The 22,551-nt window shown below is 38.1% G+C and overlaps 1 protein-coding gene across 2 annotated transcripts in view; it reads left to right on the forward strand.

Annotated features, from left to right (window-relative positions):
- The first annotated feature begins 665 nt into the window (after window positions 1–665).
- Window positions 666–22,551, forward strand: part of LOC309650809 (WD repeat-containing protein 89) — a 109,069-nt gene continuing 87,183 nt past the window's right edge. The window contains exon 1 of one of the 2 annotated variants that reach the window (XM_082442599.1): window positions 666–5,675. In XM_082442599.1, the coding sequence (XP_082298725.1) occupies window positions 4,707–5,675 (969 nt within the window). In that variant the 5' untranslated portion in view covers window positions 666–4,706. The remainder of the gene's footprint in view (window positions 5,676–22,551) is intronic. The other variant, XM_082442600.1, reaches the window with a different exon arrangement.

Genomic DNA, 22,551 nt, shown 5'->3' on the forward strand with positions numbered 1-22,551 from the left:
AGAAAGCCCAGAGATAAACCCACGCACCTATGGTCAACTAATCTATGACAAAGGAGACAAAGATATACAATGGAGAAAAGAGAGTCTCTTCAATAAGTGGTGCTGGGAAAACTGGACAGCTACATGTAAAAGAATGAAATTAGAACACTCCCTAACACCATACACAAAAATAAACTCAAACTGGATTAGAGACCTAAATGTAAGACCTGACACTATAAAACTCTTAGAGGAAAACATAGGAAGAACACTCTTTGACATAAATCACAGCAAGATCTTTTTTGATTCACCTCTTAGAGTAATGGAAATAAAAACCAAAATAAACAAATGGGACCTAATGAAACTTCAAAGCTTTTGCACAGCAAAGGAAACCATAAACAAGACGAAAAGACAACCCTTAGAATGGGAGAAAATATTTGCAAACGAATCAATGGACGAAGGATTAATCTCCAAAATATATAAACAGCTCATGCAGCTCAATATTAAAAAAACAAACAACCCAATCCAAAAATGGGCAGAAGACCTAAATAGACATTTCTCCAAAGAAGACATACAGATGGCCAAGAAGCACATGAAAAGCTGCTCAACATCACTAATTATTCGAGAAATGCAAATCAAAATGACAATGAGGTATCACCTCACACCACTTAGAATGGGCATCATCAGAAAATCTACAAACAACAAATGCTGGAGAGGGTGTGGAGAAAAGGGAACCCTCTTGCACTGTTGGTGGGAATGTAAATTGATACAGCCACTATGGAGAACAGTATGGAGGTTCCTTAAAAAACTAAAAATAGAATTACCATATGATCCAGCAATCCCACTACTGGGCATATACCCTGAGAAAACCATAATTCAAAGAGACACATGCACCCCAATGTTCATTGCAGCACTATTTACAATAGCCAGGTCATGGAAGCAACCTAAATGCCCATCGACAGAGGAATGGATAAAGAATAAGTGGTACATATATACAATGGAATATTACTCAGCCATGAAAAGGAATGAAATTGCGTCATATGTAGAGACGTGGATGGATCTAGAGACTGTCATACAGAGTGAAGTAAGTCAGAAAGAGAAAAACAAATATCGTATATTAATGCGTATATGTGGAACCTAGAAAAATGGTACAGATGAACCGGTTTGCAGGACAGAAATTGAGACACAGATGTAGAGAACAAACGTGTGGACACCAAGGGGGGAAAGCGGCAGGGAGTGGTGGTGGTGGTGTGATGAATTGGGCAATTGGGATTGACATGTATACACTGATGTGTATAAAATTGATGACTAATAAGGACCTGCTGTATAAAAAAATAAATAAAATTAAATTAAAAAAGAAGAATGTTTCAATATTACATAAAGTTAAACTTAAGTACAGAGAGAGGGATATAACAAAAGTTGTTTAACATGTCAATTGTGGGACATGGATTAAGACATTTTTGGCTTTGCAGGCAAGACACTGAATCACACCCATATAGTCATATCCTTACTTGGCAGCAATATTTTTTTCTTTTAAAAAATGTTTATGCTTTATTATAAAAATGCTTGCCACAGAATGTTTAAATTTGAATCTTTTGATATAGTTAAATTTCTGTTAAGTTTTAAGATATTCTATTATAAAAAGTTCAGAGTGAATGTGAATAGAATCCACCAAAACTACTATTCTTTCCACTGTGGTGTTTTGGTTTACAGCTAAGACTTTGTCCTTATCATTAACAGATTTATTGCACCAGCGGGACAGTGTTAGCCTCTTTAAGTTTGGTCAACTTGCATTCTTTTTCCTCTTTAGTGCAGTCATAGGCCAAATTCCCATTTCCCCATCATTTTTGTCTCCATTGCCTTTAAAGGGAATATTGCATTCTGGTAAAATCTGCCAGTGCTGAAGGAGTCATAATTTAGCCATGGAATACACAGACAGTCCCCAGTATGTGATGGTTCGATTTAAGATTTTTTGACTTTATGATGGTGCAAAATATTACACATTCAGTAGACATCATATCTCAAATTTGAATTTGATCTTTTCCAGGGCTAGGGATATGCAGTACAAAAGGCTGGGCAGGGCAGGGAGCCGCAGCTCCCAGTCAGCCACTAGATCATAAGGGTAAACAGCTGAGACACTTATAACCATTCTGTATCCATACAGCCATTCTGTTCTTCACTTTCACTACAGTATACAATAAATTACATGAGATATTCAACACTTTATTATAAGATAGGCTTTGTGTTAGATGATTTTGGCCAACTGTAGGCTAATGTAAGTGTTCTGAGCACGTTTAAAGGTAGGCTAGGCTAAGCTAAGATGACGGGTAGGTTAGGTGTATTAAATGCATTTTTGACTTACGATATTTTCAATTTATGATGGGTTTATCAGGACCCCCACTGCAAATAGAGGAACATCTGTAAAGATCACCTTCTACTTTGTTTTATATATTTTCCTCTTTTTCTGCTATCTTTAGACGAATCCACAGAATAAAAATTTCTTGGATAAATCTGAATAATTCCCCTACAAACAAATTATTTTCACAGAAAAGCATGTGTAAAGTGCCTCACTGAGACTGTTCGACATTTCTTTCTAAGAACAAAGTTGCTCCTTGACTTCATATGCCAGCTAACCATCTGTTTCACAGAACCAGTCACAGCTAACCCAATGCCGCCTCTCTGCCTCTCACTCCACATAGTGATTGCTTGTATCACACTTCCTAGAACTGTTTATTATGTCTGGCTTTACATCTTTGAATATACTTGCATGTTTTCTCATGTTTTGTCTTCCTCACTAGATTAGAAATGTCTCAATATTAGACACAATAATTTCCAATCAGGGATGGACTATTATTTGCCTGCAGATCTCTGAATTCAAATGAAATCCTTTCAAATCCCTTCCTTCCAATTCCCAGAACCCGATTCTAGTTCAGGCACTCATTCTCTCTCGCCTGATTACTGTAATCATCTTCTAATGATTTACCTGGCCTTTGGTCTCTAACCTCTGGCAATTCATCGCTGATTTCCTTCCTAGTCATCTTTCTAAAGCACAGTTCTGCTGGTGTCATTGCCTAGCTTAAAGGCCTTCGATGGCTCCCCACTGCTTACAAAATAAAATCCCCAGCCTTTACAATCTGGTCCTATCTTCCGTTACTAACCCCATTCCAGCCACTTACCCTTCCTACTCTGTATTCTATGAGCTATTAATTGTTTACCAAATACATCTTTGCACATTTCCATCCCCTGTCTTTATTCATTTTCTCTCTTCCTCAGATGGACTTCTCCACTTATTCATATCTTGCTCTTCAATTATGATCCAGCTCAATTGGATCACCTCTTAACACCTTTCTTGCTGTCCCTAGTCAACTTGTTTCTTCTTTCCAGAGCATGTTGTTTATGACCCAGTTTTAGCACTTACCATCTGCTCTGTACTCCAGAGGTGGATCTATCTCCGTCTCCCATTTATACTGTGAGCAACTTGAGCGCACGGTTGATGATTTATTCATCTTTCCATGGCCACGGCCTGGCAAGTGGAGTGGGAGAAGGAGAATAATTCTCCCTGGGAAAGAAGAAAATATTTCTAATGACATAAGGGAGGGGAATTTTCCAGCCTGTTTCTTGGAAGAAGTTCAAATTTTAAAATTATAGACATTCACCGTACCTGAAATAACTTCCTGGAATTAGAGTTCAGAGCCCTTCTGATAAAAAAACATTCTTTCTAGAAGTCAAGTTTGTAACTTGTGAAACATGAAAGTTAAGTCTCTCAACCAGCCTTATCAAACTCAAAAATCTACACCCTGCATTCAGCCACCAATTCTGTATCATCTGTGCAACCCTGCTAGCTATTAGAATTTATTAAAAGTAAATTCTATATGTAAGTCAATAATAACTGTGATCTCTTAAAACCAAATAAAGGCCAGTCTTGAAAATTCCCTGGGCAGACAAAACCAATTTAGTCATTTCTTGCTTATGCCTTTGGAAATTATAAACAAAACTTGAACCGTTTCTCAAGGTTGACATGAGGTAACCACTGAAAATTCTACTATTTTAACCAATCACTATGAAGAAGAAACAGTCACTGCCTTCTCACTATATAAGCTGCTTTATAACAATATATCCCTGAGCCTCACTCCACGTTTTGGTTTGGGTGATTCCAGTTTGCAAACTGTTTTTCGGTGTGTGCACAATACCCTTTCACTAATTACTACTTCAGTGATTTATTGGTTTTACTTCGGCTATTTGTGAACTTTTGACAATCAATGACACGCTATTGTCCTGGGATCTATATCTACTCTTGTCACCACTAGTCAACTGGCACGTGGCTTTCAGGACACCAATCATCAGGGACAGCTCCGTAATTACTTGTTATTCCTTGAGTCGAACGATTCCGGGCGCATGGTGGTTACTTAGCCTTCATTCACCATTTGATTCTGTGCCAGCAGGTCGTCCGGGTGCTTGGCCACTGCCACCGCCGAACCTGGGACCGGGATCGTGGCCTCTCCCAGTCAACGCTAGACCGAGAGAAGCCAGCAACCCCAGCTGGCGGGGAACGAGGGCTGAAGTTGGGGAAGGAGGACGCGCAAAGTCCCGCCCGCCGAGCGCCGCGACGCCTGGTGGGTATTAATAAGAAGAACCTCAAGGCCGCGGCCCCGCTGAGCCTCAGGCGCCCTGACGCCGCCCGTGTGAGCTCGGGGCGGACCCAAGCGGCCGGGCCCCCTTCCATAGTGGCCATGGGGGCGGGGCGGGGCGCGGCGCGCGCCGGCGCGTGGAGGCCGCGGGCGGTGGAGGAGCGCTCGGCGAGGGAGGAGCGCGCGGGGCGGGGGCGCGCGGGGCGAGGGCGCGCGGCGGCCGCTGAGGCCTGTGGCGCCGTCACCCGGCAGACCCGAGCGGGTGGAGGGAGGCGCTGCCGGCGAGGCGCGCGGAGACAGATCGGGGCTGCACCGTCGGCCGGTCCACCCTCCCGCCGCCGTCCTCCGGCCCGCGGACCGCGCGGTCCCGTTATCATGTCGTTGAGGCAGCGGCTGGTCCAGCTGGTCGGCAGTTTGCAGGACCCGCAGAAAGTGGCTCGTTTCCAACGGCTGTGCGGGGTGGAAGCGCCGGTGAGCCGTACCGCCACAGCTGCCGCCGACCCGAGGGAGGATGAGAAGGCGGAGGCGCCCCTCGCCGGAGAATCCAGGCGCCGAGAGCGGCAGCTGGGGGCGTCCGGAGGCCCCCCGCCGCCCGAGAGCGACCGCAATCAGTGCCCAGCCAAGCCGGGCGGCGGCGGCGCCCCCAACGGCGTGCGGAACGGGCGGGCGACCGAGCTGGGCCCGGCCTCGCAGCGCCGCGCGGGGGTCCTGCGCCGCAACTCGCTGACGGGCGAGGAGGGCCAGCTGGCCCACGTGAGCAACATGCCTCTCTACTACCTGTTCTGCTTCGGCACGGAGCTGGGCAATGAACTCTTTTACATCCTGTTCTTCCCCTTCTGGATCTGGAACCTGGACGCCCTAGTGGGCCGGAGGCTCGTGGTCATCTGGGTGCTGGCCATGTACCTGGGCCAGTGCACCAAGGACATCATCCGCTGGCCGCGGCCCGCCTCGCCGCCCGTGGTCAAGTTGGAGGTTTTCTACAACTCAGAGTACAGCATGCCCTCCACCCATGCCATGTCCGGCACTGCCATCCCCATCTCCATGATCCTCCTCACCTATGGCCGCTGGCAGGTAAGGGTCCCTGTCCTCGCCCGGCTCAGCCTAGGGGAGTTAAAGGACTCCGAGCCGTTGTTGCTGTCTGCAGTTATTTGAATTTGGCCGTTCCCTTCCCAAACCTCTCTTCCCACAGGTTTTCACAGTACCCGCAAACAGGCCCTTTCTAGCTTTAAAAAAAATAATGAAACGATGGGGGAAACCTTCAGACTTAGTCGTCAAACTCTATTTTAATAGTAATACCTTTCTTGGAACCTAAAGTAAACACTATTCGTGGAGTAATACATTATCATCGGGCTTTGGTTGAGTTTCTAAGCGGTTTTAATTCTTGTGATGCACAGAATGTAATTATGATTACTTAATGTAATGTAATGTCCTTATAATTAATAGTTGGGTGACTAAGATTCACCCGTTTTATATGGTGCCTTTCCCCAGACTGATTTCTGTTTCAGGCTTAGGTAAAGTCATTGGCTTTATCCCGAGACAATGTTTATGAAACAAACATGGTTGTTCAGGCAATGAAGTAATGAATTTTAAATGAAAGCCACGCTTTGTGGAAGTTAATGGAGCACCGCCTGACTGCTCTTTTTAAGGGGTGTGGTTGCTAATTTGCTGATAGACACAGTTTAATTAGCTTTTGGATCACTGATCTGAACTATCACTTTGAGCTACAGTATTATTGTTGAATTAGCTTTACAAATGGTTTTAAAGTTATTCTTAAAGTTAGGGTTCTTGGTCAGACTAGTGGGTTTGTAAAAATGGTAAATATGACAGCAAGATCAGCCTGACAGCTGGGGATGAGTTTTTAACAGTAAACTTTTATATTTTGCCTACTTCTTCTGCCCTCCCATTTTTCAGTTTTTCATGGTCTGTAAATGTTACTTAGATTTAAAAGCTAATTCTTTTTTTATATAGAAGAAAAATTTATTCTTAGACTGATTTTTTATGTTTTTCTAAAATTCTTATTTTAAAAAGTATAGTTGGTTTACAATGTTGTGTTAGTTATCTGCCTTTTAAATTGTAAGGAGGTTTGTTCATTCTGCAGACCAGTCTCTTAATTTAAGAATAAAGTTAATAACTATGAAGAATCTAAGGAATCAGACTTCCTTGATTTTTTTTCCATTACAGCACAAAATCATCTCACACTGAGAAATACACATTCTGTATAAAACTCCATTATGGTAAGCTTACTTATCTCAGACTTAATTTCAGTATAGATAAACCCTTGTCCTCATGGACACTTCTGGGCAGTGCATCTCTCTTACAGGAACATGGAAAGTATGTAATGTGTATAGTAAGAATGGCAGAATTATGAGGGAAGAGTACCATCAACAGTTTTTTTTTTTCCTGTTTAACCTAAGGAGATACACAGTAATATTCAGATTGTAAAGTAGTGCTGCCTGTTTTGCATAATAGATAAATATCTCAAGTTTATTTAATCTAAATGCTTCAGAATTTAAGATTGTCATTGACTTATAATATTAACTGGTTAGCTAATGATGTTTCTCTTATTTTTATGAGATTTTCCAGATTCCATAATGATAGAGCCTTTTGTAACTCCTCGTTGAGTAGCTATGTTGCAAGCTATTAATATTAGCAGTCCAAGAAAGAGAAAGTAGTTGTTGCTCATCATTCATTCAGAACACATGCTAACAGGAAGTCTGAAAACAGTACTGCTGGATTGTTTATGGGATGCAGCTATCAATATTTTGACACTTTAGGGTTATTTGAATTATCAGAATATGCTTACATTACAGTTTTTGAACAACCTAGTATATTTAATTCAAAGTTTGAGGAATTTATATATCATACAGTTTTAGAATTTGAGCTAGACAGGACTTTAAAAATCACCTAGTCTCAAACTGTCATTTTACAGATGTGGAAACTGACCAGTTACATTAGAATTAATCTTGGAAAATTAAGTTTCTTCTTTTACGTGTCCACTCTAAGTTTGAATAAACTTCCAAAATTTGAATGATTGTCTTTGGTTAGTTGTTTTGAAAGAAAGACTCCCGTACATGAAAGTTCTGTGTTCATAAATGTTTGGTTGTAATAATGCAGTACAAAAAACCAAAATGACTTTTTAAATTTTTTACTTTTTAAAAAAATCCTTGTTATGATTGAAAACAAAAGTACCTTCCTTTGCTTAAGGTGTTTTGGTCCTCTTCTCTGCCAATTAGTATTATAGTACTTAGGAGGCTTATATTTCCAGAGTGGGTAATGAAAAAAATATATATTGGAAAGTGGGATAAGAATTAAACAATGCAAGCCTAGTGTTTTTCTAATTAATAGCAGTTTTGGTTGACAGTTGTTTCCATCTGCTTGTGCTCCTACTGCTTATTCAGGACAGGTGTGTTTATTTCTAGTGCCTAGGATGCTGAAACTTCTCTGGAAACTGAGTTATCTCACATGCCATCCCTTTGGCTTGGAACAACTACTTCACTCACTCCTCACTTCATGTTCTTAACTTGAAATCTGGACAAGGTTCACTTACATGGAGCCTTTTCAATGAACCTTTTCTGTTTCATTATTCATTTGTTCTTAAAATGACAGTAAGCCAGAAAAATTACTTGGGGCTTCTGTAAAGTGCAGTTTCTGCACCTTACTCCCAGAGATTCTGATCCATTAGATAAGTGAGGGGTATTGCATTTTACTGAAATTCCCCAAATATTTTTGAGGAAAAAATGTACTTTCTTCAGTCCCTTCAAAAATATCAAGGAAGGCTGATTCCTTAGATTCTTTTTTTTTTTTTTTTTTAATTTTATTTATTTATTTATTTTTGGCTGCATTGGGTCTTCAGTGCTGCGGGTGGGCTTTCTCTGGTTGGAGCGAGCAGGGGCTACTCTTCGTTGCGGTACGCGGGCTTCTCATTGCGGTGGCTTCTCTTGTTGCAGAGCACGGGCTCTAGGCATGCGGGCTTCAGTAGTTGTGGCGCGAGGGCTCAGTAGTGGTGGCTCGCAGGCTCTAGAGCACAGGCTCAGTAGTTGTGGCACATGGGCCTAGTTGCTCTGTGGCATGTGGGATCTTCCTGGACCAGGGATCGAACCTGTGTCCCCTGAACTGGCAGGCGGATTCCTAACCACTGCGCCACCAGGGAAGTCCCCTTAGATTCTTCATAGTTATTAACTTTTTTCTTTAATTAAGGGACTGGTCCACAGAACGAACAAACCAACCTCCAGCCAGTAAAATCAACTCTTGATCCTTAGAATATATTTTATATTTCTCCAACATTGCTGTCTCAGTTCTTTTGCAGTTCGATTCTTTGAATCTTTTAAAGATATGTTAATAATACAAAAAGGGAGATTGAAACAGTATGGCTCCAAACATTTATTTGATATGCTGGAAGAATTTTTTCCAGTAATGCAAGATAGAAAGTGTTATGGCATTTCTCCAGGTATTAAATAGCTTGATCCATTGGCCAAGATAATGATTATTGCTCTCATATTATTTGTTGGAATTTTTTGTAGCCTGAATTGGGAAAAAATAAGAAGTAAGGGACATCAGATATTAAGAACATAGTCTTTTGGAGAATAATCTAAAATAAAAAATAAAGCACTCCTTTTGTATTTATGTCTGCATGTTCTTTCCAGAAATAAAAAGTCTTAATTTTTAAATAATATGGCATATAATGAATTCTAATTATATACTTAATTTAATAACATTAAGCAAGTTTTAGATGAATTTCATTTTTAAAAAATTAGTGACATCTCACACTTTATAGGCTAACCCATTCCCAACTAGGGCATATGCTTTCACTACTTTTAATAATAATAATAGTTATATTATTATCTTTATTAACATTTATTAAGGTCTTACTATGGGTCAGATATTGTTTGAAATGTTTATTACCTCATTTAGTCTGCTCTTAAAACATCCCAATGTTTGGTCCTACTATTAATACAAGTTTACAGATTAGGAAACTGACATAGAGGAAGGATAAATGACTTACTCAGAGTAACATAGCTAGTGAGGCACGGGCTGTCTTTTTTTTTTAAAATAAATTTATTTATTTATTTATTTTTGGCTGCATTGGGTCTTCGTTGCTGCACGCGGGGTTCCTCTAGTTGCAGCGAGCGGGGGCTACTCATCATTGCAGTGTGCGGGTTTCTCATTGCGGTGGCTTCTCTTGTTGCGGAGCATGGGCTCTAGGCGTGCGGGCTTCAGTAGTTGTGGCGCGAGGGCTCAGTAGTTGTGGCTCCCGGTCTCTAGAGCGCAGGCTCAGTAGTTGTGGCGCTCGGGCTTAGTTGGTCCGCGGCATGTGGGATCTTCCTGGACCAGGGCTCGAACCCGTGTCCCCTGCATTGGCAGGCGGATTCTTAACCACTGCTCCACCAGGGAAGTCCCACAAGCTGTCTTTAAACTTGTAGACAAACTCCAGAGCTTACAGAGAAAACTCTTTTCATATTATACTTTGTGATTTTTAAATGATCTTTGCAATAATAAAATTTTTGAAATAGATATGTGTGTTCTTAAAATACAAAAACAGCTTTTATATGCCTTGAGAATATAATGTGTACATACATGTGCAATAGTGACAAATATTTCTTTTAAACATTAAGTTGTTGACTGAAATCAAATGCTGATTTGATCACCTTTCCTTTCCTCTATCTTCCTAATATAAATAAAAAATTAAGCATAATGAAGTCTTTGGGGAAAAAAAGAACATAAGATATTCCATCATAATGTAGTTTATTGTAGATTAAAAAGGAAGATATCTGTGAGATCATGAAACAATAAAAGAAAGGCAAGAAGTAAGAGTTAGAAAAGTAGGTCACAAATGAGAGAGACCAGAAAAGGCTTCCAGAGCCAAGGAAACTGATCATTATAGTAATTCTCGGAAGAAACACAGTTTATTAAAAAATCAGATTGGTTTGCTACTTTATTTGTTTTTACCTAGTATGATACTTGTGTTTGAAATGCACATTTTCCTGATTTTATAAGTACTTATTATTAAATCTTCATTTTAAATTAATTTATTTGAATAGGTAATAGATTGTAGAAAATTCAATATTTACATAAAAATATGAAGAGGAGAGTACAGTTTGTCTTCTTTTTCTGTTCCACAGCTATGAGAATCTCATTTCCAGAGGGATTCATTGTTAGAAGTTTCTTATTTAGTCTTCTAGAGATAGTCTTTACTTTTGTAGGCATATATTTATATAGCTTATTTTTCATACAAATGGCAACATACCGTTCTGGACCTTGCTTTTTTAATGTAGAAATATATTGTGGAGATTTTCCTTTTCTTTTACCCAAAAATTAATGAATACTAAGTTTGTACTTGCGATTGTCTAAATGCCTTACATGACTTTTAATCTCCATAAAATCCCATGAGTATTGTCACTGGTTTGCAGAAGAAACTGAGGCAGAGGGAAGATAAGTAACTAGCCCAAAATGACTCTGCAAGTACCTAACAGAGCCTGGATTCAGACCCAGGCTGTTCTGCTGTGAAGTGACACTATACTACTGTTATATTGCCTCTCCGTATTAGCATTTTCCATGTTTTATACAGAGAGCTATCTGATTTTTTTCACATGTGCATGATGTTCCAGTATATTAACAGCGTAATTTATTTAAAAGTTGACTATTCCAGTACTGCCAATTCAAAGACTTTCTCTATTTTTTTCCTATCAGATTGTTGGTATTTTACTAATTTTAAAAAACTATACCTCTTTGGTTTTCTTTTTTTTTTTTTTAAGTCCTTGCTCTACCTTCAAATAATGTTATACCATTTCAAGTATAGCAACAACATACTTCATTTTTCCCTTTTCCCTCCTTTGTATTATTGTTGTTGTACATTTTACATCTACATATGTTATAATACTCAGAATACATGATTATTTCTGTATAGTGTTCCAGCATTATTTCTAGAAGTATTTTTTTCTCCCTTCTTCTCTCACATCATCCCCTTCTGGAACTTCAATCTCATGTATGTTACATTTGTTTAACACTGGTCACTTGTAAATCACTAATGCTATGATGATGATGATGATGATTGCAGTGTTTCTGCTCTCTGTGCTTCATTTTGGATAGTTTCTATTGCTACAACTTCAAATTCACTGGTCTTCTGCAATGTCTAGTTTTCTGGTAAACTCATGAAGTAGAATGAGATATGATTTTAGATACTATATAGTTTATATCTGGACGTTCCTATTGGGTCTTTGGTCTAGTGTACAATTAAATTACTTGTCAGTTTAATCTTTTCAGGCTTGCTAGAGTGGGTCTAGAATAACCATAGTCTAGAGCTAATTTAGCCTCACTACTAAGGTGATAACCTTCCAAAGACTAGCCAATTCCCTCAGCACTCTGCCTGGTGGGAGAGCAATTACAGGCCTGTGTAAGCTTTGGGAATTATTTGGCCTACTGCTTTCCAATAGCTTCTCCCCCAGCCTGGTGGATTTTCATCCCATGTGTGCACAGGTTAGTACTCAGCCAATGATTTGCAGAGACCCCTCCACCCCCACGGGGCTCTTTCTCTGTGCAGAGTCCTCTCTCCAGTACTCTCTTGAAAATTATTGCTGCTTTGACCTCTGGGAACTCCTGTTTCTCTCCCCTCAACTCAGTGAGACCGTTGGACTTTGTTTTGCTTCCTCCTCCTGCGCTACAGCCTGGAGACTGCCTCTAGCAGCAAGCCAGGGCAGTCATAGAGCTCATCTCAGTTGTTTTCCCTTTTCTCATGAATCACAGTCCTGTGCTGTTTGTTTTCCAGTATCTGAAAACAGTTCTTTCATATAATTTGTCTAGTTTTCTGGTTGCTTACAGTGGAACAGCTTTTTTTTTTTTTTTTTACAACAGTTAATCATTTATGGGCAGAAACAGAAATTCTCTTACCTCTACTGTTTTTTTTTTTTAAACATACAACAGCTTACTGAGATGTAATTCATATACCATACAATTCACCCATTAAAAATGTACAATTCAGCGGCTTTCAATGTATTCATAGTATTGTACAACCATCACCACAAACAACTTTGGAACATTTTCATCATCCCCCAAAGGAACCCCATACCCATAGCAGTTGTTCTCTATTTTCCCCCAATCCCTAGGCACCCCTAGGCAACCACTAATCCACTCTAGAGATCTGCCTACTGTTGTCATCTCATGCAAATGGAAGCATACATATGTAGTCTATTGTGAATAGCTTCTTTCACTTAGCATAATGTGTTAAGATTCATCCATATTTATAGCATGTATCTTCATTCCTTTTTATTGCGGAGTAATATTCCATTGGATGGATATACCACATTTTATTTATGCTTTCATCTATTGTTGGACATTTGAGTTCACTTTTTAGTTATTCTCAACAATGTTGCCATGGATATTTTTGCGTAAGTTTTTGTGTGGACATATTTTTTTTTCCTCTTGGGTTACTTACTAGTTTTTGAAGCCTTTTATGTTGTGGTGAAATTTGCCTTTTGGCTGTGGTGTGATTTGGAAGTATGTTTCCCTAATCATTACTTCTCTTCTGACTTTTTTTCCAAGGAGAAATTTTTCTTTTTATGTATCAATCTTTTATTTCATAGTTTCGCGGTTTTGTGTAATATTAGGATGGCTTTCTACCATGGTTTCTTTTTTTTTTTTTTTAATTAATTAATTAATTTATTTATTTTTGGCTGTGTTGGGTCTTTGTTTCTGTGAGAGGGCTTTCTCTAGTTGTTGCGAGCGGGGGCCACTCTTCATCGCGGTGCGCGGGCCTCTCATTATCGCAGCCTCTCTTGTTGCGGAGCACAGGCTCCAGACGCGCAGGCTCAGTAGTTGTGGCGCACGGGCCCAGCTGCTCCGCGGCATGTGGGATCTTCCCAGACCAGGGCTCGAACCCGTGTCCCCTGCATTGGCAGGCAGATTCTCAACCACTGCGCCACCAGGGATGCCCCCTCTACCATGGTTTCTTATAGTACTTTTATGGTTTCATTTTTTATGCTTAAATTTTTGAATCATCTCTTGTTTTGAGAAAGGAATCCAACTTGATATTTCCCAATGGCACCATTTATTGAAGAATCCATTTTTCCCTACTGACTTGAACTGTCACTTTTATCATATATTAAGTATAGGTATATATTTGGGTCTATGTCCATAATTTGATTTAGAATTGATATATCTAATATTTTGTGCAAGTACTATACTATTATATTTATTGTAGTTTTATAAATATTTTTTCAGAATTCTTGCTGTTTTTATTTATCTGTCTTCGTGTACTTTCGATTTTGTCTAGTTCTAAAAGAAAAATCCTTTTGTGGTTTTTTTTTTAATTGGAAAGATAAAGTTGTCCTTTCACATTTAAGTTTTTGATCCACCTTCAGTTGCCTTGTATGTGCTGTGAGGTATGGATCTGATGTAATGTTTTATATAAATAATTAACTGACCTTGTGCCATTTTTGAATAGTTTATCCTTTCTCCACTTATCTATAATGCCACTTATGTTACATATCAAGTTCCCGTATATGTATGGGTCTAATTCTGGGTTCTCTGTTTTGTTTCACTGGCCTGTTTGTCTATCTCCTTAGCAATATTATGGCCTTTCTTAATTGGTATAGTTGCTTTAGAATAAGTCTTGGTATCTGTTTATGAAAGTTCTCTATCATATTCTTCAAGACTGTGTTGGCTATTTTTGAATATTTGTTTTCAATATACAGTTTAGAATCAGCCCTTTAATTTCCATGTAAAAACCTGTCTGGACTTTTACTGAAATTGCAATGAATTTATAAATTAATACGGAGAGAATTGATAGCCTGACAATATTGAATTTTCTTATGTTTGAATATGGTAAATCTTATTTATTTATGTTTTCTTAAATGCATTTCAGTGAAGTTTTATAATTTTCTCCATACGGATCAAGCATATCTTTTGTTGGATTTATTTCTAGTTACTTTATTTATTTATTTTTGTTACTGTTGTAAATGATATCTTGTTAAAATTCAAATATTCTAACTTTTTGTAGCTGGAATATAGAAATGCCGTTGGTTTTTATGCATTGATCACATATAAACTTTGTTCAACTCTCCATTAATTTAATAATTTGTAGGATAGCCTCATCTGTTCTCTATAGGGAAAATCATCTCAGCTGAGAATAATGACAAGTATATTTGTTCTGTTGTAGTTGTACACCTTTTTTCCTTCTCATTGACTGAAAAGCTTTAATCAAGGTAATGACATTCAATTCCACAAATATGATCTCTTCACATTTCTAATAAGTACTATAAGCAATAACATAAGCCCTCCAGATATCAGAGTGACTAAAACAAATATGGTCTGTTTGCTCAAGGAGATTAGATTGGTGTTTTAGAAATACTCTTGTGTCTGTAGGATGGAAAATAGACTGGAGAGAAGCAAGACTGGAGGCAGGTAAGGCAGGCCTAGTAAGAGGTTACTCTGCCAGTGTAAGGGAGAGATGATAGGGACCTAGATCAGGAGACTGCAGACAGGCCTGCTGCCTGATTTTATATGACTTGTGAACTGTGAATGGTTTTCGCATTTTTAAATAGTTGAATAAAGTTGGAAGAAGAATGATATTTTGTGACACGTGTACATTATATTATTCAAAATTTTAGGGGCTATACAGTAAAGCTTTATTGGAACACAGCCGTGTTCATTCATTGCATAATTGTCTGTGGTGCTTTTGTGCTACAACAGCAGAGTTGAGTAACTGTGACCCTGATTGTATAGTCCACAAAGCCCAAGATAGTTACTTTCTGGCTCTTTACAGAAAAAGACTTTGCTGGCCCCTGACCTTTAGGTGGCAGTAGAGAGAAATGGTGAATTTGAGAGTTATTAGGAGGTAGACTGACAAGGCATGGTGATTAACTGGGTGTGGCTGTAAAGAGGAAAAAGTGGAATAAAGGATTATTCCCAAATTTCCAGATATTTGGAAAGGTGAGAACTATTAGTTTGATTTATAGAGATAGAAAATATTGAAATTAGGTCAGATTTGTGGAAAGGAGCAGGAGCATGGAGGAGATGAGTTCTGTTTTAGATATGTTGAATTTGACGTGTAAGACAGCCATTTGGAACTATCTAGGAGGCAGCTGTATACATGAAAGAGACCTGGACAGGTTTGGTGTCAACAACATAGACGTGCAGAACAAAGTGATTAGAGTGGATGATATTGCCCTCAGTGAGGATACAGAATAAGAAGAACAGAGGGTCTATAGGAAAAAAAAATTTAAAGACATCAATATTTAAGCAATGGATAGAGTAAAAAGAACCTGGAACAGAATCTGACAAGTAGCAGTTCAAGAGGTTAAGAGGATATCTTAGGGATTGTCTAACTAAGGCAGCGTGTGTGTGAGTGTGAGTGTGTGTGTGTGTGTGTGTGTGTGTGTGTGTGTGTGTGTGTGTGTGTGTGTTGGGGGGGGTGCAGTGTTCTAGTAACCCATTTGAACTAGCTTAAGCAAACAAACAAACAAACAAAAAAACCAGAAAACGTTATTTGAAGGCTAGAGGTGGGGTGTCTCGTGGAAGTCAAGGATAAGAAAGTGCTACCAGGCCTCCTGAGGGATTGGAGCTAGGCTCTGGAACGCTATCAGAACTAAAGGCATGCCATCCATCTTTGTTTCTTGAGGTTGCATGGTCTCTCATTTCTGCTTCTTTCTTTTCTGTCTCTACTTTGGCATGTGTATGTCAGCCTCACCCCTAGTTCTATGTCATTTCCAAATTCAAGCACGTAACAGAGACTGACTGACTTTCTGACTTTATTACTATTAGGAAAAAGAATCTAATCAGCTCAGCCCAGCCAATGGATTTGCTTCCCTAGAACCAAGTGTCCGTGTCTGATTCAGGGGCTGTGGCCAAGAGAGCAGGATCACACAGTATGAGCATGTCTCCAGGGCCACACTGCTGGGTCTAAGTGGGGATGTTTGCAGAAGAGAGGGATATAGATTGGACAGTATCATAAAAAGAATATACTATAAACTACAAGTGAAAGAAAGAGAGGGTATTCTGGAAAAGGAAAGTAGTTAATATTGTTAAATGCTACTAAGAGGATAAACAGGATAAGTACTGAACCTTATAGAAGGCTTGGAAAATACAAGAATAGGAAAAAGCTAGCGTTAACTTTATTTCCTTATAATTTTGAAATAATTGGGACCATATTGTATACGGACTTTATTCTTTTTTTATTTAATATAAAGTGTGATGGTAAATTTTATGAGTCAACTTGGCTAGGCCACAGTACCCAGATTTTTGGTCAAACACTATTCTAGATGTTTCTGTGAGGATATTTTTAGATGACACTAACATTTAAGTCAGTAGATTTTGGATAAAGTAGATTACCTTCCATAATGTGGGTGGAGCTTTATCCAATCAGTTGAAGGCCTTAAGACAAAAAAGACTGTCCTCCCCCAAGGAAGAGGGGATTCTGCCAGCAGACTGCCTTTGGACTTGAGCTACATCAAGTCTTCCCTGGGTGTCCAGGCTGCTTTCCTACCCTGAAGATTTTGGATTTGCCAACCTCCATAATCCTTAAAATAAATCCAATAATAAAGCCAATTCTTTATAATAAATCTCTCAATATATATGTATACATATACATCCTATTGGTTCTTTTTCTCTAAAGAATTCTGACTAATACATTATGTCATAAATTTTCTATCAGTAAAAATTCCTAGAAAACATTATTAATGAATGAAATATTTTCATATTCCTGCAAAATACTTTTTATACTATAGGGTTGTCCTTACTGTTGATATTATTATCTTTATAAACGAGGAAACTGCATTGCAAAGAGACTATAAAACTAGCCCACGGTCCCACACCTGAAGAAGTAGGCACCTTTTGGAGAGTCTGCCTAGTTCCCAACCCTCTAAAGGTTCCCTCACCTTTAGGGCTGCCATATTTTCTCTACATGTTCTTGCCCATCAGGAACTGAGAAGAGTACTGTTTGGGCAGGTTCCTCAATGAAGAAGTAGTGAATTCAGAAATCTTTATCTACCATGTGGACTGAAGAACAGAGAAACTAGTCTGCAGAAAAAGAAGAATGAAGTGGATATGTAAAGAGAAGAGATGGTCCTGTGACTGTCCAGTTTATAATTCCAGTTTCTTCTTGAAGCTTAGCCTCATTCTGCCCTAGGGTTCTGTGAGATGCTCTGTATCTTTAGAGATACATCTCTTTTTTTCCCCCTCAAGATAATTTAATATCTGTTATTTACATTTTTAGAGTCCCAATAAATGCATGTAGTAAGTGGCTAGATCCAGGTCTGTGTAGCTCCAAAAACTGATACTTTATTTTATTTTTTTGGCTTCGCTGCATGGCTTATGGGATCTTAGTTCCCCGACCAGGGATTGAACCAGGCCCTTGGCAGTGAAAGTGCCGAGTCCTAACCACTGGACTGCCAGGGAATTCCCCAAAACTGATATTTTTAAGCACTACTTTATTATCAATAAATGTTGATTTATTCATTGTTGTATGGTATATATAATTTTATGATAAACATATTTATATATAATCCTTGCCCTCATTTCTATTTCTTTAGTGAAGAATTCTAGGAGAGAGGTTACTGATTCAATGTATATGAACATTTACAGCTCTTTTATGTATTGACAAAATGCTTTCCAGACAGGTTGCCTCAATTTTTACTCCACTAGCAGTGTATGAGAACAGTGCAAGATATATCATTAATGTGTTCTTCCTGTCCTTTGTTGTTCATATGAACACTGTCCATTCCTCAAATTGAAAATATAATTTTTTTTCTTGGTGCTTGCCTTTGTCCCATGCTTAAGTTACTTTAAAAATTTTTGAATTCTACTAAGGACAGTCTTTGTAACTGCTTTTTAAAAAAAAATTTTTTTTTTTTGGCTGCGTTGGGTCTTTGTTGCTGCACAGGGTCTCCCCCTACCTGCAGCGAGTGGGGGCTACTCTTTGTTGCGGTGCGCAGGATTTTCACCGCGGTGGCTTCTCCTGTCGCGGAGCATGGGCTCTGGGCGCGTGGGCCTCAGCAGCTGTGGCTCGCAGGCTCAGTAGTTGTGGCTCACAGGCTCTAGAGCGCAGGCTAAGTAGTTGTGGCGCACGCGCTTAGTTGCTCCGCAGCATGTGGGAATCTTCCCAGACCAGGGTTCGAACCCGTGTCCCCTGCATTGGCAGGCGCATTCTTAACCACTGTGCCAGCAGGGCAGCCCTGTAACTGCTTTATTTGTAAGTAATTTTATTGATTTACTGACTTAAGTGAGTGTGAATGGAAAATGTCCTAATATAAAAAATAATTCCAATTATGAGTGATAAATATTTAAGGAAAGCATATCAGTAGGAGTAAAAACATTTGGTAGAATAACTGAAGGAAATGTTTAGATAAGTGTTCTGTGATAGGATTCACAATGAAAAGATTAGATAGTGGCATGAAATTAAAAACATCTAGGAGGTCATATAATCTGTTTTGGGTTTGGTAATTTTTTATTGATTTGAAAACAGGAAGGATTTGTACATTTTTCTTTCATCTTTTTGCTGTTGTTGTTGTCATTTTGCTTTTTTCTCTGGCTGCCCAGCTTGCAGGATCCCCAACCAGGGATCGAACCCGCACTCTCCGCAGTGAAAGTGAGGAGTCCTAACCACTAGACTGCCAGGGAATTCCCTCTTTCATCTTTTTTGATAAGATCTAAAGACTTAAGTAAAAACATTCTTTTTAGAGGAAATAACATAAATTCAGCAGATAAAGCTCAACATTCTCTAAGAAAAAGAAAATAGAAGCTAGCAACCCCTACCAAACTCAAAATTATAACCTATTTGTGTAGTGATAAAAGTGTAAAGTAATAAGCATGGTAAATTGGAAAAGTCATCAGAATAGGCCACTAGAATATAATACTAAATGTTATTTAGCATTGCTGGGTCTGTTTCTTATTTTGTAAAGAGAGGGGAGAGGAATTAGTGTAAGATCCTTTGTACTTGTAATTAAGTGAAATTTGTACCTAGCCTCCATTCTAAGAAAAACTAAGTAAAATGTATCTGTGGTATTTTTGATCCTAGGGATGCAAGGAATTAAACAAACAATACACTTTATACAGCTTAGTATAGTGGTTAAGAGCTCAGACTTGTGAATCAGACTTCCAGTGTTTGAATCTCATCTCTGTAACTTAATACCTGTTTGATTTTGGGCCTCTCTCTGCCTGTTTCATTTAAATTAGAACACCTACCCCTTAGGGTTGTTCTGATGATTACATGAGCTAATATTTGTAAAGCTCTTAGAATAGTGCCTGGTACATGGTAAATTGTACGTTAAATTATTTAATCTATTAACATCTCAGTAAAAAACAAACCCACACACATTTCTTCTAACATCTGCCTAGAATTGAATTTGGGGTATAAAAATCCAGTTTAAGTTTTCTATTGCAATGCCTTTTGCAGTTTGAAAATTACTGTACTTAATTGCCTTTATTCCACTTACTCTCCCAAGTGCTGAGGCAGCTCCAGAAGAGCTGTTGTCATCCCAGACTAGATTTGCTCCCAACCCTAGAGATTTGAGTTAGGAATTAAAAAAAAAAAAAATCTCTACAGAATCTGTACTAGACACTGGAGAAATTTTCTGGGACCTTGTGAGCAAATAAGCTATATTATCCAAGAGACAATTAGATTAAAAATTATTTGACAGGTTAAAATCGTAATGAATTAATGAATTGGATACTGCCTGGAAGACGGGATTTACTAAATTTCTTTTGTTTCTACTCTGGTTTCTGCAGAGGGAATTAAGAATTTGTTGTTCATCTTAACTATCTGGAAAGCTGTGGGCTTTAGAGCTTCCTTTAGCAGCTCTAAAATGATGCAATCTATATAATATTACATGTAGCCCTTATCTTTTTTCGTCACAAATCCCTTCCCTATAATAGGAATTGGGAAATGGACTTATTTTGTTAACATAAGGCCACATCAACTAGTTTGCTAATAAATAGTATTTCCTTATTGTGGTTTGTAATATAAAAGACATTTAAAATTATAATTAAGTTCTATTGATGAGTTCTTTTGCTAAATTGTGATATAAAAGTTTGACAGTGAAACAGTAACTAAGATGACAACAAATGTGTATAGGTCAAAACAGTAGATTGAGTTGAAAATATTTTAGTACACATTTTTATTAATATGTACATTAAATGACTGTATATGGGTCAGATTTTGTTTTACCTATTTGAACCAACGTATTACTCTACATTAGTCTACCAGTGTGGAAAGTACCATGAAGGAAAACATGCTATTTTGATTAAATTTTTTTGATTATTTATTTTTCCTTTTAGTATAGAAAATATAGTTCATATTGTGTTGTTGAATGAAGTGGCTTTTATATTTCTATGCAACTTGAGTTACTTTGTTTTAGAAAGTGTATATTACTTTTAAAAGCTTAAGCTACAGAATCCTTACCTAATAATGTGTATTCTAAAACAAGTATTGGAAGTTCCCTTTCCTAGTTTACTCAACAGGATTTTCAGATTGCAGTTTATCATGGTGAATTCCAGAGATGCTCTTAGAACTAAAGTTTAACATAGCCCAAGTTTGAGGCCAGGAATTGAATGATACTGTGGCTTTTGACCCCAAGTTATCTTGAATGAGATACTGTAAGATGGATGTTCTTAGTGGCTAAAGGCTTACATTTACTTCATTCAACAAGTATTTATTGACTGCCTACTATATGCAGACACTAGACAATAATTAAAATAAATACTATTATTTTAAGGACATATAAGTATTTGTAATATATATGTACACATAGAATATACATAAAATATATCCTAATGCATAAATATATCCTGTCAAAGATAAGGGTGTTTAATTTCTTTTATTAATGTTTTGTAGTTTTCAGTATACCGTTCTTTTATTTATCTGGCTAAATTTTTTCCTAGGTATTTTATTCTTTTGGGTGCTATTGTAAATTGAATTGTTTTCTTAATTTCCTTTTCAGATTACTCATCACTGGTGTATAGAAACAAAACTTATTTTTGTGCATTGATCCTGTACCCTGCAACTTGCTGAATTCATTTCTTAACTCTAGTAGTTTTTTGTGGATTCTTTGGGATTTTCTGTTTTTAAGATCATGTCATCTGTGAATAGAGATAGTTTTACTTCCTAATTTAGATGTTTTTTATTTCTTTTCCTTGCCTAATTGCTCTGGCTAGAACTTACAATACAGTGTTAGATAGCAATGGTAAGAGGTAGACATCCTTGTCTTGTTCCTAATCTTGGCAGGCAGGGTGGGAGGGACCTTTCAATCTTTCAACCATTGAACGTAATAGTATCTGTAGATATTTCATAAATGCCCTTTATCACGTTAAGGAAGTTCCCTTCTATTCCAAGGTTTTGAGAGCTTTTATTAGGAAGGAGTGTTGGATTTTGTCAAATGCTTTTTCTGCACCAATTGAGATGATCATGTGTTTTTTGTTTTGTTTTTACTTCATTCTATTAATGTGGTGTATTACATTGATTGATTTTTCTTTGTTGAACCACGCTTGTATTTCTGGGATAAATGCCACTTGATCGTGGTGTATAATACTTTTAATGTGCTGTTGGATTTTGTTTGCTAATACTTTGTAGAAGATTTTTGCATCAGTATTACAAGGGATATTGGCCTATAGTTTTCTTGTGATGTCTTTGTCTGGTTTTGATATCAGGGTAATAACGGCCTCACAGAATGAGTTAGGAAGTGTTCCCTCTGCTTCTGTTTTTTGGAAAAGCTTGGGAAATACTGACATTAAATCTTCCTTAAATGTTTGGTGGAATTCACCAGTGAAGCTGTCTGTACTCAGGTTTTTCTTTGGAGGTTTTTGATTACTTATTCACTTTCTTTACTTATTGTAAGTCTGTTTAGACTATATTTCTTCTTGAGTCAGTTTTGGTAATTTGTGTTTTTCCAGGAATTTGTGTATTTCATCTAGGTTATCTAATTTGTTAGCATATAATTGTTCATAGTTTTCTCTTATAATCCTT

This window comes from Balaenoptera physalus (assembly GCF_965194825.1).
Source record: "Balaenoptera physalus genome assembly, chromosome: 2".
NCBI classification, from domain to species: Eukaryota; Metazoa; Chordata; class Mammalia; order Artiodactyla; family Balaenopteridae; genus Balaenoptera; species Balaenoptera physalus.